The sequence below is a fragment of the Mandrillus leucophaeus genome, unplaced genomic scaffold (assembly GCF_000951045.1).
Source record: "Mandrillus leucophaeus isolate KB7577 unplaced genomic scaffold, Mleu.le_1.0 Scaffold671, whole genome shotgun sequence".
NCBI lineage: Eukaryota > Metazoa > Chordata > Mammalia > Primates > Cercopithecidae > Mandrillus > Mandrillus leucophaeus.
Window position 1 is genome coordinate 332,040 of NW_012107264.1, and position 17,274 is coordinate 349,313.

Sequence of the window (17,274 nt, forward strand, 5' to 3'; positions counted from 1 at the left end):
CTAAAGCAATAATTTTATAAAAATAATTTTACCTGTTATTCTTCCAAGTTGACCATTAAATATCTTTCCAACAAATCCACTGATATGAGCCCCTAAGCTCATACCTATGAAATGAAAATTGTCAAGAGATGCACCATGCTTCTGCAATTAAAAAGGCAATATTACAGTATTCATTTCAAGTAATAACAAATCATGCCTCCCTCATATATCAACATTTTAAAATTCATTATTTTTTCTGGCTTAATTCATTTTGAGGATATAGGGAAAGAGACTTTACAATTCCAAACCAACTATATCTTTGTTCAATTTTTGCCTAAAATATTTGATTTTTCTTTATTAATTTTCAATATTAATTTTTTATTTTAAAATTGTATCATCTCATGCAGAACAGTATATGCAAAATACAATTAATTAGCAAAGTGTTTTATAATAATCAACATTACTAGGTGTTTACTCTCTGCTAGCTACCTCGATATGGGCCTTATAAAGTTCATATTTAATACTTCCAACTTCATTATGAGTTATTCATTTTTATCCTAATGCCTAAAACTGTCAGCAGCACCTATTAAATGCTAAATAAATAACATTGGATCAATTCCTATTTTATTAAGGAAACAGTGTCAGAAGTAACGACTTTCCCAAAGCCACATAGATTCCTAAGACGAAAAGATAGATTCTGAATGTTTGTGTCTCCCTAAAATTCATATGTAGGAATTCTAATCCTCAAGGTGATGATATTTGGAGGTGAGGCCTTCTTGTGGGTTGGGAGAATTATGTCATGAATGTGGAACCCTCATGAAAGGGATTAGTGCCCAGATAGAAGAGACCTGAGGGATCTCCTTCGACTCTTCCACCATGTGAGGACACAGTGAAAAGGCATAATCTATGAACCAGGAACTGGGCCCTCACCAGACACTGAATCTGCTGATGCCTTCTTCTTGGATGTCTCAGACCCCAGAACTCTGAGAAATACATTTTTGTTGTTTATAAGCTACCTAGCCTATGGTATTTTGTTATAGCGGCCCAAATGGACTAAAACACAAGCCTAGGTCTCACTCCAAAATTTATGCTAATTTGCTTTCTTGTTTTATCTGATCAGGTTGTGTCAAAAACCTTAGGAAGATTCACAAAAGTTGAATAATGATTCTCACTTCAGAGATGATAAAATTAATTTCATGGATTTTAGGTGACTTCCCCTGATCACCAGCTAAGGAGTGATGCGTCCAATCTTCCAAGGCCGACGTCTGAATACCTCTTAGTCTCAGCTCCAGGAAGGGAAATAGGAGACTACATGAGAGTGTACTTTCACCACACTCTTCGGGAGCTGGTGTGAGACTTGTGGGCAGATCATGGTCCAGCCCACACAGTGACATGTCTGATGGCTTACAGAAAGATGTGGAGCACCTGCCACTAATGAAAAACTACACTCAGGCTTTCAAGGCACAAGGTTATGATTTCCTTCAGATCTCACAGCCATGCCCCAAAATAGGAGGGAGTATCTCTCAAGACTCCAGTGCTGCTGGTCGTTTAAATCTTCCTCTGTAATACGAAGCCTCTGTAAGCAAAGGCACTGTTAGAATTTTATCTAATATTACAAATTTGCCTAAATATTTCGATTTAACATTCACATTCTCCACACTTTGAGGTATATATTTATTAGTTGAGAAAACACCAGTAACATCAGGAAAAATCAGTGATGTAATTAAGTCTGTTGGTGGGGATGGTTGAATCAATTATCTCCTCTGTCTGTCTACAGCAACGGTATTGTTTTGTCCAAATTTGGGGGTGTAAAAATAATAATGAAAGTTGATCTTACTCAACGATGACTCAATGTCACCCACTGATTAAGCACATATATATTAATTCAATATTCATATAAATATTTTGGTAACATTTTGTTATTCTATATTTACAAATAAGGAAATGCAGCACAGAGAGGCTATGTAATTGTTCAAAATTACAGATGATAAAAGATGGACATATACTTTGAACCCATCCAGTCTGACCCCTGACCACTACACATAACTGCTTCTTGGAAATGTTATTTGTTCAGTTTTTAGCAGAGTCTGGAAAGTTCAGCACAACACAACTCAAGTTCAAATTTCAAGCCCAATAATGCCCCCAAACCAGATAGCACCCTTCCTTCTCTCAAGTACCCACGACTACCTACTTTCTTTTAGGATAGACATGGATCTCCCTAAGGGTTGACTTTGTAAACAAAAATCATTCACAATACAGATAACATAGAACTGGCCTGAACTTTATTTGATCCATTCAAATCCTGAGCAGACTCGAATGAATCTGAGGTCTGCCTCCAAAGGTGACAGAAGTATGCTACTTTTCGAAATGATTTTTTGCCCGTAATCCCACCAATTTGGGAGGCCAAGGTGGGCGGATCACCTGAGGTCAGAAGTTCGAGACCAGCCTGGCCAACATGGTGAAACTTTGTCTCTACTAAAAATACAAAAATTAGCTGGGCATTGTGGTGGGCACCTGTAATCCCAGCTACTCAGGAAAACCACTTGAACTTGGGAGGTGTAGGCTGCAGTGAGCTGAGATCGTGCCACTGCACTCCAGCTTGGGCGACAGAGTGAGACTACTCTGTCTCAAAAAAAAAAAAAAAAAAAAAAAAGGATTTTTTCTTTACTTTTATCGATTCACACTTAATTATATGCCAATATTTTAGCCATGTATTTTTAAAGATACTTTAAGAATGTAATAATTGTAAAGTTTATTTCCCCCACCCACATAGGATAACTATTTTATTCTGAGGTTGGTATAGGTAGAGTTAAAAGAAATCTCAGAAGATTTTTAAATAAAACATAATAACTACTAAATTTTAATATAATGTTTTACAAATAACACAGGATATTTCTAGGTCTAGAATTATTCATTTAGGCAGACAAAGAAAAGATGGCTGCATACATTAGTATATTAAACCAGTAACTGTTAATGCTTATGGGGAAAAGTATATCATTTATTATCACTTTGTGGTATTGAATGTAACACACTGTATATTGTATAGCATGTATAATACATAAAATTCCAAGACTTACCAAAAGATTTTTAATGTGCCCACTCAAACTCACAGCAACTTTTCTGGTGTTTTTAACCGCTCTATCGTAAATAAAAGTTGTAGCACCTCGGTTCCAGTCAACTACAATTACATTCATATCTTCTTCATTCAGCAAAATGCTTACGAAGTTCTGAAGCCATGATGGGATGGAGCCCATTGGTCTGTATCCATGAATAAGCCAGACTGTTTTCTTTTGTGTGTTGAAATTAACATTAAGTGAGTTATTGTGTTCAAACAGTGGCTTAGCACAATTTAGGTTGTTCCTTGTATACATCATCAGAATTATCTCTATTCTTGGAATAAATAAATCTCTGAAGGAATCCTTTATACTTAGATGAGAGAATTCAAGGCATGGTCTTTCATTCTCTGAAATAAGAAAATGTCAATCAAGTTAAGTACTGGAATAATATTTTACTCCTGTTGCTGTTGCAAAGAACAGAATTAAATGTGGAGTGTAGGGAAGACTTCATTTCATTAGCCCTTTAACATAATTTACTGAGCAACTGCAATGTTTAAGGTAATGCATTAATTATCTAAAAAGATTTTCTGAACTAAAAGTAATGGAAAATACAAATGTGATTGGTTAAAAATTTAAGAAGAGATTTTTATCTGTACAAAATGTAACAATAATGGTGTGAGTGAAAACAGTAAGATTGTTAATAAAGTGCAATGGGTACTAATCAAAGTCGATAAATTGATCATAAACTTTAACAAAAGTTTTACAGAATAGTCCTTGTATAATAAGCATTAGAATAAAATATATTTAACCTAACTGGTCATCAATACAAAACAATAAAGTAATATTTTCCTCATAAAATTTAAAATGTTTTAGAAAATTAAATAATAAATATTAATATAACATGAATGTTGAGATCATAAGTTGATACAACATTCCTTTGAAATTTTACATGTGTGTGTTTACTGTACACGTAAACTTAACAAATCTTTTTCTTAATTTTCTTTCTAGGACTTACCATTTGTAATAAGTGTAAAGACATTAATCACTGGGTTATGTATAATGGGACAAAAATGTAAAACATCTTAAATCTCATCCTTATAGTATTTTCATCCATGTGTGCATTCTATCATTATTAACTATCTGTCTACATATTGCTGTATATACTTATCTATCTACCCTAGAAAGAACTAGGGCAGAAAATAAAATAACTAAACCAGGTTTATAATAAGAGTCATTGCTAGACGATGAAATGATGACTGCCTTTTGTTTTCTTTTTCACAGAGTTTTGTGATTCTATTTTTTTTTTCACAATAAGCAAATAATCCCCATAGTGTTTTTTTTTCCAGATGATAGTATATGTTCATACTGCTTCTAGCACTTTAATTTGATAAGAATATTTAGGAAATAATTTTTCAATCCATACCAAAAATTAACAAAAGTATTAGTGCACTTTATGCCAGTAATTCCACTTTAAAGAATCTATCCCAGAAAAACTTAATACTGAGATAATATGCATTTCCTACAATAATTCTAGTTTTCAAGTATATTCACAATATTGTCACAACTGATTAGATGAAGAAAAATAAGGAAGGCAATGATGGAGAAGCAAGACTTGCATTCCATTCCTATATTAACAGCTGAGAGATACTTGGAAAAATTATTTCATTTGTTGTAAATATCAGAGAATGAGGAAGAGAAATATATTGAAACACAATACAATATGAAAGCAAGCTACACTGTGCAAATTGTGTGGGAAATCTATACATCCACCTTCCCACCACCTGGAATTCTGACAAGAATTTAATACATATCAATACCAATCAATACATCCAAAGTCCTGGTCCACTCCAAGCTAAAGTCAATTTTACCTGGCCCTAGAAAGAGTAATGAGGAATAAACCAGTAGGATCCTGGTGATAAATATAACAGAAATAAATCATCACCTAATACAATCAACAAAGATATCTATTATCTATTAACAGATACACAAGTATTTTTCATTAGAATGCAAGAAAAATTACATCTCAAAAACCGGAGCAGGAGTAAAAAATACAAAAATTAGCTGGGCATGGTGGTGCGTGCCTGTAATCCCAGCTACTCGGGAGGCTGAGGCAGCAGAATCCATTGAACCAGGGAGGCGGAGGTTGCAGTGAGCCGAGATTGTGCCACTGCACTCCAGCCTGAGCAATAGAGCGAGATCCGTCTCAAAAAAAAAAAAAAAAAAAAAATTAAGAAAACAACAATAGGATCAGATGAAAAACACAGTAATGAAATATTCCAATTCAGAAAAAGTAAAAATGCAATTGCAAAGTTAAAATCTGCATTATAAATGCTATAACAAACCATGGAAAGCTCTTCTTATAGTAAGAACTGAATAAAGAAAGATATTAAAATTATTAAGGGAAACACAGATAGAGGACAGGGTCTGCTTATTCAAATTAAAAATGATTGCTGTTTCCCTGAGGTGGGGTGGTAATCATTTGAGGGTAAGAGAAAGTAGCAGCTACAACATCTAAGGAAATCATTATATACAAGGATTTGCACATGGAAAAGGCTCACCATAATCTAGATAAAATCGGTAAATCAGACTCACCAAGAGACTTCCTAGAAACTGGTTTGGATTTCGATGAAAGAGAAAAATACCCTAAAAATATCAAGGCAGAAAATCCAAGTTACAAATTTCTATTTGTATGAAGGAATAAAGTTCTAATGACTTCATAATTCTCTTTTTTAAAATAAAACATGAGATAGAGAAAAACGTCATCAAGTGGAATGTTTTGTGCCCTAATAATTTTATACCTTTCCTAAAGTACACCACTCATAAAAAGCATAGTAAAGTCCCTGACATTGTCACTATTAAATAAATGTAGATTTATCAAAGACAAGATCCAGAGAAACTTTCGGTATACAAAGATTCAAAGTGAGTATGGAATAAAATTAGATATTGATTTTAATTTTATGAAACTGGGTAAAACATGAATGCGGTATCAAAAATCATTCTTGTACAGTATTTCCAAATTATACTGACAAGATGACATGTAAGTTAAAGATACAGAGGAAGTAAGCTTGTTGCAAAAATTCATCAACTGAGGGATTTGCAAGATTATTATTTTTTGACTTTCATAGATACATAAGTAGGGGTTTAAAAAAGATATTAAAAACCTTAAATGTTAAATGCTGTGCTATGTAAAATAGTACACATAAATTTCTACACACTAGAAAATATTAAGTTATAGTAAACAGTATATATATATATAAGAAGAAGTGAAAATGGAAATATATAAAGCAGAATGAAACAAAATGATGATATTACACTAGAGAAAAGAATATATATGATATGTGAGCAGTTCTGTACCCTACTAAAAAGCAAAAAATAAAAATAAACATTTTTTTAAAAAGTAACAAGATATTTAAAGGAGGTACATAGGCAATTTTAAATAAATAGAGAACTAAATGTATTCTATATAAAATAAAAATAAAATAGGTTGGTGTGTTATAGTGCAGTAATGGCACCAATTTACCACTCCTGAATCCTTCTCATTTCTCTTGGAAATTTTAGTTACATCATAAGTGGGGTGACTTGTTCCACTCCTTGATATGGACACAAATGTAGGGCTTGCCCTAGAAAATAGAACCTTAGGAAACTTAATGCAAGCAGAGGCTTAAAATCAGCTTGCGCATGTGGGTTTGGACATTCTAACCTCTGCTATCACCACAAAAGCATCCCTAGTCTGGCCTGTTAGAAAAGGAAAGACAGGTGTAATAGTGTAAAGTTCTCCAGTGTGCTAGGTTCTAGTCACCCCAGCTGACTGACAGTCATTCAATAGCCAGACATGAACTGAACCAGGAAAAACAGAGTTACCTAACCACCTCCCATATGACTCCACAAGTGTGAGTAATAGCTGCTTAACATCAAATTCCACTGAAGGTTAAGAGTTTTATTTTATTTTGGCATCACTGTGACATCATACAGTCGATTTCATCAGCAACATTAATATCAAGTAAAGAGAATAAAAACAAGTCATCAACTGAAACAGTGGGTGCGGTGGCTAATGCTTATAATCCCACCACTTTGGGAGACCGAGCTGGGTGGGTCACCTGAGACCAGCCTGGCCAACATGGTAGAGCCTCGTTTCTACTAAAAATACAAAAATTAGCTGGGTATGGCAGTGGGCGCCTGTAATCCCAGCTACTTGGGAGGCTGAGGCAGGAGAATCGCTTGAACCTGGGAGGTAGAGGCTGCAGTGACCAAGATCACACCACTGCACTCCAGCCTGGGTAGCAGAGCAAGACTCTGTCTCAAAACAAACAAACAAACAAACAAACAAACAACAACAACAAAACAGTTATCAAATGATACAAAAAAAGGTAAACTAATGTATTGTCAAACTCTTGAACATTAAATTGATTCGATTCTGCTAGATTTAGGAATAGAAAGAAAAATAAAATTCTAGACAACAAAACCTTACAGGAATCCCTGATAAGATTGTAAGTGGACTCTTCAGCAGAAACTTTGCAGGGCAGAAGGCAATGGAAATATATATTTTAAATGTTGAAAGAAAAACTATCAACCTAGAATTCCACATCCAACAAAATTATCCTTTAAAAATGAGGAAGAAATTAAAACATCCCAACATTCCCACACGAGCATAAGCTGGGAATTCCTTACCTCTAGACCCACTCTACATGAAATATTAATGCAAGTCCTTCACATTTAAATGAAAGTACACTAGACAAGTAACTAGAAGTCATACAAAAATATAAAAATATAAGATTCTCTGGTAAAGACAAATATATGACAAATAAAAACAGTTTTGCTTTGTAACTTTACTTTTTATTTTCTACAAGACTTAAAAGACAAATGCATAAAAATAATTATGAATGCATGTTAATGTTAATGAGTACACGATATATAATGATGTAATCTGTGTCATCGGTAAAATTAAGTAGGGGAGGGTGGAACTGTAAAGAAGTAGAGAATTTTGTTATGGTATTGGAGTTAAGTCAGTATCAATTTAAAAAAGATAATGACTTTTGGCTATTACTTGTAATCCTCAATGTAATCAGAAAGAAAATATCTATAGAATATTTAAGAAAATGAGAAGAGAATCAAAACACGCTGCTACCAAAAAAAATCGATTAAACACAAAGAAAGGCAGTAGTGGAGGAAATGAGGGACAAAAAGCTTTAAGACATACAGAAAACTAATTAAAAAGTGGCAAAAATAAGTGCTTTGCTATCAATGATAATTTTAAATGTAGGTAGACTAAACAACTACCCCCCCCAAATGAAAACATATTGGCAGAATGAATAAAAATCAGGATCAAACTATATGTTATCTACAAGAGACTCAGTTTAGATTTAAAGACATATACGTTGAAACTTAAAGAATGAAAAAAGATATTCAATGCAAAATGTAACTAAAAGCGAGCAGAAATGCTGCACTAATATCAAGCAAATGAACTAAGTTAAAATCTGTTACAAGAGACAAATATATTAAAATGCTGAATCAGTAAAAATTCTTAGAAGAAAACAAGGGTGAAACCTTCATACGTTGGATTTGGCAATGATTTCTTGAATGCTACAAGAACAGAACCACAGGTGACAATAAAAAAAAAATAAGTAAATTGAACTTAATCAAAATTAAAACTTTTATGCATCAAAGGACATTATCAACAAAGTAAAAAGGCAACCCACTGAATGTGAGAAAATATTTATTAATCATATATCTGATATGGGATTAATTCCAGAATATTATAATGAACTTCTATAACTCAACAACAAAAACACAAACAACCCAATTAAAACTGGGCAAAAAACTTAAATAGACATATCATTGAAGATATCCAAAAGTTCCCTAAGCTTATGAAAAGAAGCTCAATATCACTATCACTAATAATTGGGGAAGCATAAATCAAACGTATAATGAGATGCCACTTCCTACCTATTATGATAACTTGCTAAAAATACACACACACACAAAAATGGAAAATAACAACTGTTGGTAAGGATGTACAGAAATTGGAACCATTGTGCATTGTTAATGGGGATATAAAATGGTGTAGCTGCTATGGAAAATGGTATGGTGGCTTCTCAAAGGTGAAAATAAAATTACCATATTATCCAGCAATTCCACTTCTGTATATACACCCAAATGAATTGAAAACAGTAACTGGAAAAGATATTTGTATACCCATGTTTATAGAAGCATTATTTGCAATAGCTAAAAGGTGGAAGCCACACAAGTATCCATCAACAGGTAAATGAATAAACAAAACCTGGTAGATACCTAGAATGGAATATTGTTCAGCTTTGAAAAGTTGAAACTGACACATACTACAATAAGAATAACTTTGAAGACATTATGTCAAGTGCAAATAAACTGGACATAAAAGGACAAATACCATATAATTCAATTTAAATGAGATACCGAGAGCAGTCAAATTTATAGAGAAAAAAAGTAGGACTGTGGTTGCTTTGGGCTGAGGGAAAAGGGGAAATGAGGAATCATTTAATAGGCATAGAGTTGATGGGTACAGAATTTGAGTTTGAAAAGTTAAAAAATTCTGGCGATGGGTGATGATCATGGTTGCATGACAGTGTGCATGCAGTTAATGCCACTAACCTATAAACTTTAAAATGGCTAAAATAATAATTTTTTCCCTGTGTTTGACCACAATTGAAAGAAAACAAAACAAAACATTCAGAATCCAATTTCTGTCATTACAGATATCTCATCCCTTCATCCCAGATTTGCCTTACTGCTGTAAACAACGAGAACAGTGGATAAAATATATGCGAACAAAATTAGACACTGGACAACAAAAAACATAGAATTGTGATTGCTGAAAGGGAAGCAATTTATTTGAACCCTATAAACTCATAACATTCTGCTTGGAGGTCGTTTCCAGACTGCTGCGTAAAAAGGGCTCAGTTAATCAGAGTATAGCAGTCTTGTCAAGTTGGGGAGAAACATCAGAGTCTGGGAAGTCTGAGACAACTAGAATTTGAAAGGCAAAGTGCCAGAGAGGAAGGAGCCAGGCAGAAGAAAAGCTCTGAAATCTGCATAGGAGTCGCTTATATCTGGATGTTACTGGATCCATATGTTGCTGGATATGATCCTTTGCATACATGGGATAGAACCACAAAGAGCTGAAAGCTGAACAATTTTCGAGGTTACATTAGACTAGGAGAGATTGAAGTTCCAACTAGGCAAAGTAGGAAGACCTCAATAAACAGTAGGAACATTCAGCAGAATCCCTAGAATGGTCAGACTTTAGTTTAAATGGCACTAAACCAGGTCTAGAATAAAAGAGAATGTAGAGCCATCCTCCTTCTCTTATTCTCCAAGCTCTGCTTGCTTTCATTCAGCCTCATTCTCCGACAAAGGACAGGCTATGTATATAATATTTAAGGAAAATGTTAACAATCTTGGGATAGGCAAAGGACTCTAATATAAGATACACAGTAAGCATGAAACAGAAAAAAGTGATAAATTAGAGTTTTACATAATAATACGTATCTTCCAAAAGGACATTGTTAAAAATATGAATATGCAGAGTTGTGTATCTGAAAAACACTTGTATCTAGACTAACATGTATACGTATTATAAGAAAATTCAATGTTTCAATTGGCAAAATAGTTAAAGACATTTTACAAAAGATGGCATAATGTCTAAGAAGCTGAAGAAATGATACTCAACATCACTAGTCATCAAAACAACGTGATTTAAAACCAAAATAATCTACCACTACATATCCAGGAGAATGGCTAACATTAAAAACTGACAAAACCAACTAAGATGTAAAACAACTGAAACCATTGTACATTGCTGGGGAAAATGACAAAATGATACAATTATTGTTAATTTCTTATAATGTTCTATGCACTTACATGATCCCAAAAATTAACTTGCAGATGTTAACGCATCAGAAATCAAAACGTGTCCTTACTACATTTACAAGTTCATAGTGTTTTTTTGTTTTTTTTTGTTTTGTTTTTATATAATGACACCAAATTGTAAAAAAAAAAAAAAAAAAAAAAAAAAAAAAAAAAAAGTCAATCAACAAGTACAAGACGTATACGGGTAATTAAATTGTAATAAATTCATACTACCCAGCAATAAAAGAAATAAACTTCTTATGCATGCAAAAACTTGGATGAATCACAAAAGCATTATGCTGAGCAAAAGACTCCAGAGACAAAAAAGCACATATTTTAAATTTTCATGTATATGAAATTCTACAAAAGAAATATTTAATATAGTGTCATAAAGAAGGTCTGGGTTATATAGAACCAGAGGTGTGGAAGGGATTAATTGCAAAAAGCTAAATTTTAAGGGTGCAGGAAATGTTTTATATTTTGACTTTATGGTTGTTATATACCATAAGAAGTATGATGCACCTATTTTTTTTTTTCCAAAACTCATTAGGCCTGGTGCAGTGGCTCACATCTGTAATTCCAGAACTCCGAGAGGTCAAGGCAGGAGGATTGCTGGAGGCTAGGAGTTCAAGACCAGTCTAAGCAAGGTAGTAAGACGATGTCTCTACAAAAAAAAAAAAAAAAGTGAAAAATAAACCAGGTCTGGTAGTACACACCTGTGGTCCTACCTACTCAGGAGGCTGAGGTAAGAGGATTGCCTGAACCGAGAAGATCAAGGTTCAGTGAGCCATGGTAGCACCACTGCACTCCAGCCTCAGCAACAGAAGAAGAACCTATCTCAGCATCAACAACAAAAAATAATCAAAGTACATTTAAATGTGTGTACATTTTATTGTATTTATACTCAACATCAATAAAATTAATTTTTAGAAACTTAAAGATCCAAAACTTTTTCAAATAATAGAAAAATATAAAGTTCAACAAATAATTCTTAAAAGCTAGAATAATCCTAATGTCAAACATAAAGATAGGACAAATACACACACACACACACACACACACACACACCCCCCAGATAAATTAGATATGTCATTCCGACCCATACAACAATCTAAAGGCAAAATTCCCAAATCACAAAAATACAGAGCATAAGAACAAAAAATTAATTTATACTATTTTAAATATAAGTTAGAATAGAAGTATAACTTAATAAAATAACAGAATGCTTTTTTATTTTATGCCAATTGGAATAATCATACTAATGATAAAACACTAGTGCATATTTCCATTAAAATTAAGAAAGTATAAAAAGTGTCTGCTATCACACTATGTATTATTTTTTAATATTCTAATGTAGCATTACGATTTGAAAAGTAGGAAGCTAAATATCATGATAAAATGTTGCGGGTGCTGACAGACAAAATAGCCAATATAGATGATAATGTAACTGACTGGCTAGAACTGAAAAACACACTACTTGTGATTGAATTTCATAATGCAATCACAGGTATTAACAGCAGAATAGACCAAGCAAAGGAAAGAATCTCAGGGCTAGAAGATTGCCTTTCTGAAATAAGATAGGTAGACAAGAGTAGAGAGAAAAGAATGAAAAGGAAGAATCTCAGAGAAATACGGGATCATGTAAAGATACCAAATAAATCTATGACTCATTGGTGTACCTGAAAGAGATGGGGAGAATAGAACAAAATTGGAAAATATATTTTAGGATATCATCCAGAAGAATTTCCCCAACCTACCTAGAGAGGCCAACGTTCAAATTCAGGAAATGCAAAGAACCCCAGTAAGATACTTTAAAAGAAGATCATCCCCAAGACACATAATCATCAGATTCTACAAGGTTGAAGTGAAAGAAAAATGTTAAAGGCAGCAAGAGAGAAAAACCAGGTCATCTACAAAGGGGAGCCATCAGACTAACAGAAGACCTTTCAGCGGAAACCCTACAAGCCAGAAGAGATTGGGAGCCAATATTCAAGATTCTTAAAGAAAAGAAATTCCAGGCTAGAATTTCATATCTGGGCAAACTAAGCTTCATAAGCAAAAGAGATATAAGATCTTTTTCAGACAAGCAAATGCTGAGGGAATTTGTTACCACCAGACCTGCCTTACAAGAGCTCTGGAATAAAGCACTAGATAGGGAAAGGAAAGATCATTATCAGTCATTACAAAAATATACTGAAGTACACAGACTGCTGACACTATAAAGCAACCACATAAACAAGTCTGCAAAGTAACGAGCTAATATCACGATGACAGGATCGAATCCACATATATCCATACTAACCTTACATGTCAATGGGTTAAATGCCTCAATTAAAAGACACAGGGTGGCAAACTGGATAAAGTGCCAAGACCCATTTGTATGCTGTCTTCAAAAAACCCATCTCACATACAGTGACAAACATGGGCTCAAAAAAAAAGGGGTGGAGAAGAATCTACCAAGCAAATATAAAACAGAAAAAAAAACAGGGGTTGCAATTCTAGTTTCTGACAAAACAGATTTTAAATCAACAAAGATCAAAAAAGACAAAGACATTACATAATCATAGAGGGTTCCATTCAACAAGAAAATCTACCTGCCCTAAATATGTATGTACCCAACACAGGAGCACCCAGGTTTGTAAAGCATGCTCTTTCTCAGAGACCTTCCAAGAGACTTAGAATCCGACACAATAATAATGGGGACTTCAACAATCCACTGACAATATGAGATACATTACTGAGACAGAAAATTAATAAAGATATCCAGTACCAGAACTCAGCACTGGATCAAATGGACCTGACAGCTCCACATAAAACAATAGAATATACATTTTTCTCAAGGTCACATGGCAAATACTCTAAAATCAGACACACAATTGAAAGTAAAACACTCCTCAGCAAAGCAAAAGAAATGAAATCATAACAAAAAGTCTCTCATACCACAGTGTAATCAAATTAGAAATTAAGACTAAGAAATTCACTCAAAATGATATAATTACATGAAATAGAATAACCTACTCCTAAGTGAATCCTGGGTAAAATTAATGTTTTGAGAAATTATTTGAAACTAATGAGAAAAAAGATGCAACATACCAGAATCTTTGGGATACAGCTAGGGCAGTGATAAGAGAGAAATTGATAACACTAAATGACCACATCAAAAAGTTAGAAAGATCTCAAGTTAACAATCTAACATCACAACTAAAATAACTAGGGAACCATGAGCAAACAAATTACAAACTAGCAGAAGACAACAAATAACCAAAATCAGAGCTGAACTGAAGGAGACTGAGAAATGAAATACTATTCAAGAGATCAATGAATCAAGGAGATGGTTTTCTGGAAAAAATTAATACAATAAATAGCCTGCTGGCTAGACTAATAAAGAAGAAAAGAAGAGTCACATAAACAGAATCAGTAACAATAAGGGTGATATTACTACCTAACCCACAGAAACACAATCATCAGAGAATATTATAGACACTTCTATGCATATTAACCAGAAAATCTAAAAGAAATTGATAAATTCCTGGACAAATACATGCTCCCAAGACAGACGTCAGGAAGAACTGGTATCCCTGAACATACCAATGATGAGTTCTGAAATTTAGGAAGTAATAAACAGCCTACCAACCAAAAAAAGAAAAAAACCTGGGAAAAGCCTGGGACCAGATGCATTCACAGATGAATTCTACTAGATGTACAAAGAAGAGCTGGTACCATTCCTACTGAAACTATTCCTGAAAAAATGAGGAGGAGGGACTCCTCCCTAACTCATTCTATGAGGCCATCATCATCCTGATACCAAAATCTGGCAGAGATTTAACAACAACACAAAAAACTTCAGGCCAATATCCTTGATGAGTATCAATGCAAAAATCCTCAACAAATACTGGCAAACCGAATCCAGTAGCACATCAACAAGCTTATCCACCATGATCAAGTAGGCTTCATCCCTGGGATGCAAGGTTGGTTCAACATACACAAATCAATAAATGTGACTCATCACATAAACAGAACTAAAGACAAAAACCACATGATTATCTCAATAGATGCAGAAAAGGCCTTCAATAAAATTCAACATTGCTCCATGCTAAAAACTCTCAATAAACTATGTATTGAAGGAACATGCCTCAAGATAATAAGAGCCATATATGACAAACCCATAGCCAACATCATACTAAATGGATAAAAGCTGAAAGCATTCCCCTTGAAAACAGCCAAGAAAAGGATACCCTTTCTCACCATTCCTATTCAACATAGTATTGGAAGTCCTGACCCAGGCAATCAGGCAAGATTTGAAAGAAATAAAAGGCATCCAAATAGGGAGAGAGGAAGTCGAACTACTGCTGTTTGCAGACAACATGATCCTATCTCTAGAAAACCATATAGTCTCTGCCCAAATGCCTCTTAAATTGATAAAGAAGAACTTCAGCAAAGTCTCAGGATACATAATCAATATGCAAAAATCACTAGTATTCCTATACACCAACAAAGTCAAGCCTTGAGCCAAATCAGGAATTAACTCTCATTCACAATTGCCACAAAAAGAATAAAATACCTAGGAATACATCTAACTAGGGTAGTGAAAGATCTCTACTAGGAGAACAACAAAACACTGCTCAGATAAATCAGAGATGACACACACAAAAAATAGAGAAACATACCATGCTTATGGATAGAAAGAATCAGTATCATTAAAATGATAATACTGCCCAAAGCAATTTATAGATTCAATGCTATTACTATTAAACTACCACTGAGATTACTCACAGAACAAGAAAAAAACTATTTTAATATTCACATGGAACCAAAAAAGGCCCCAAATAGCCAAGGCAATCCTAAGCACAAAGAACAAAGCTGGAGGCATCACACTACCTGACTTCAAACTATACTACAGGGCTACAGTAACCAAAACAGCATGATCCTAGTACAAAAACAGACACATAAACCAATGGAACAGAGTAGAGAACCCAGACATAATGCTGCACACCTACAACTATCTGATCTTCAACAAACCTGCCAAAAATGATGGGAAAGGATTCCCTATTGAATAAGTGGTGCTGGGATAACTGATTAGCCTTATAAAGAAGATTGAAACTGGACTCCTTCCTTACATCATATACAAAAATTAACTGAAGTGGGATTAAAAACATAAAATGTAAAACCCAACACTACAAAAACCCTGAAAGACAGCTTAGGCAATGCCATTCAGAACACAGACACAGGCTAAGATTTCATGACAAAAACACCAAAGGCAACTGCAACTAAAACAAAAATTAACAAGTGGGATCTAATTAAACTAAAGAGCTTCTGCACAGCAAAAGTAACTATCAACAGACTAAACAACCTACAGAATGGGAGAAAATTTCTGCAAACTATGCATCTGACAAAGGTCTAATATCCAGAATCTATAAGGAACTTAAACAAATTTACAAGAATAAAAACTAATAACTCCATTAAAAAGTGGGCAAATGACATGAGCACTTTTCAAAAGAAGACATACATGTGGCTAACAATTACATGAAAATAAAACCTCAACATCGCTGATGAGTAGATAAATGTCAATCAAAACCGAATGAGATATCATCTCACACCATTCAGAATGGCTGTTAAAAAGTCAAAAAATAACAGACACTGACAAGGTTATGGAGAAAAAGGAACACTTACATGCTATCAGTGGGAACATAAATTAGTTCAACCATTGTGGAAGACAGTGTGGCAATTCCTCAAAGAGCTAAAAAACGGAACAACTATTCAGCTTAGCAATCCGATTACTGGGTATATACCCAAAGGGATATAAATCATTCTATTAAAAAAACACATGTTCACTGCAGCACGATTCACAGTTGCAAAGACATTGAATCAACCTAAACGCCCATCAGTGATAGACTGGATAAAGAAAATGTGGTACACATACACCATGGAATACTATGCAGCCTTAAAAATGAATAAGATCATAGCCTTCGCAGGGACATGAATGGAGCTAAAGGCCATTATCCTTAGCAAATTAACACAGAAACAGAAAACCAAATGCCACATGTTCTCACTTTTAAGTGGGAGCTAAACGCTGAGATCACATGGACACATAGGGGAGAACACCACACACTGGGCCCTGTTCATGGGGGTTAGGGGGAGCGACAGCACCAGGAAGAATAGCTAATGGATGCTAGGCTTAATACATGCAGTGGTATAAATAAATGTAGTAGTATTTAATTCAAAATTTTTCAGTTATATGATATAATAAATTCCTATTTTTTGAAGGGTGAGTGGGTTTAAGCTGGTTTAAACTAGGTTCCTATGATTTGCGAATTAACTAGTTTTTTTAAAAAAAGATGTGGAAAGATTGGGGAGGAGA

The 17,274-nt window shown here is 34.1% G+C and overlaps 1 protein-coding gene across 1 annotated transcript in view; it reads right to left on the minus strand.

The window, feature by feature from the left end:
• LIPI (lipase, member I) overlaps window positions 1–3,452 on the minus strand; it is a gene marked incomplete at its 5' end in the record, with an annotated part of 103,667 nt that extends 100,215 nt beyond the window's left edge. The window contains 2 exon segments of the mRNA XM_012001959.1: window positions 33–141; window positions 3,057–3,452. Coding sequence (XP_011857349.1) covers window positions 33–141; window positions 3,057–3,452 — 505 coding nt within the window.
• Between the last annotated feature and the right edge of the window lie 13,822 nt (window positions 3,453–17,274).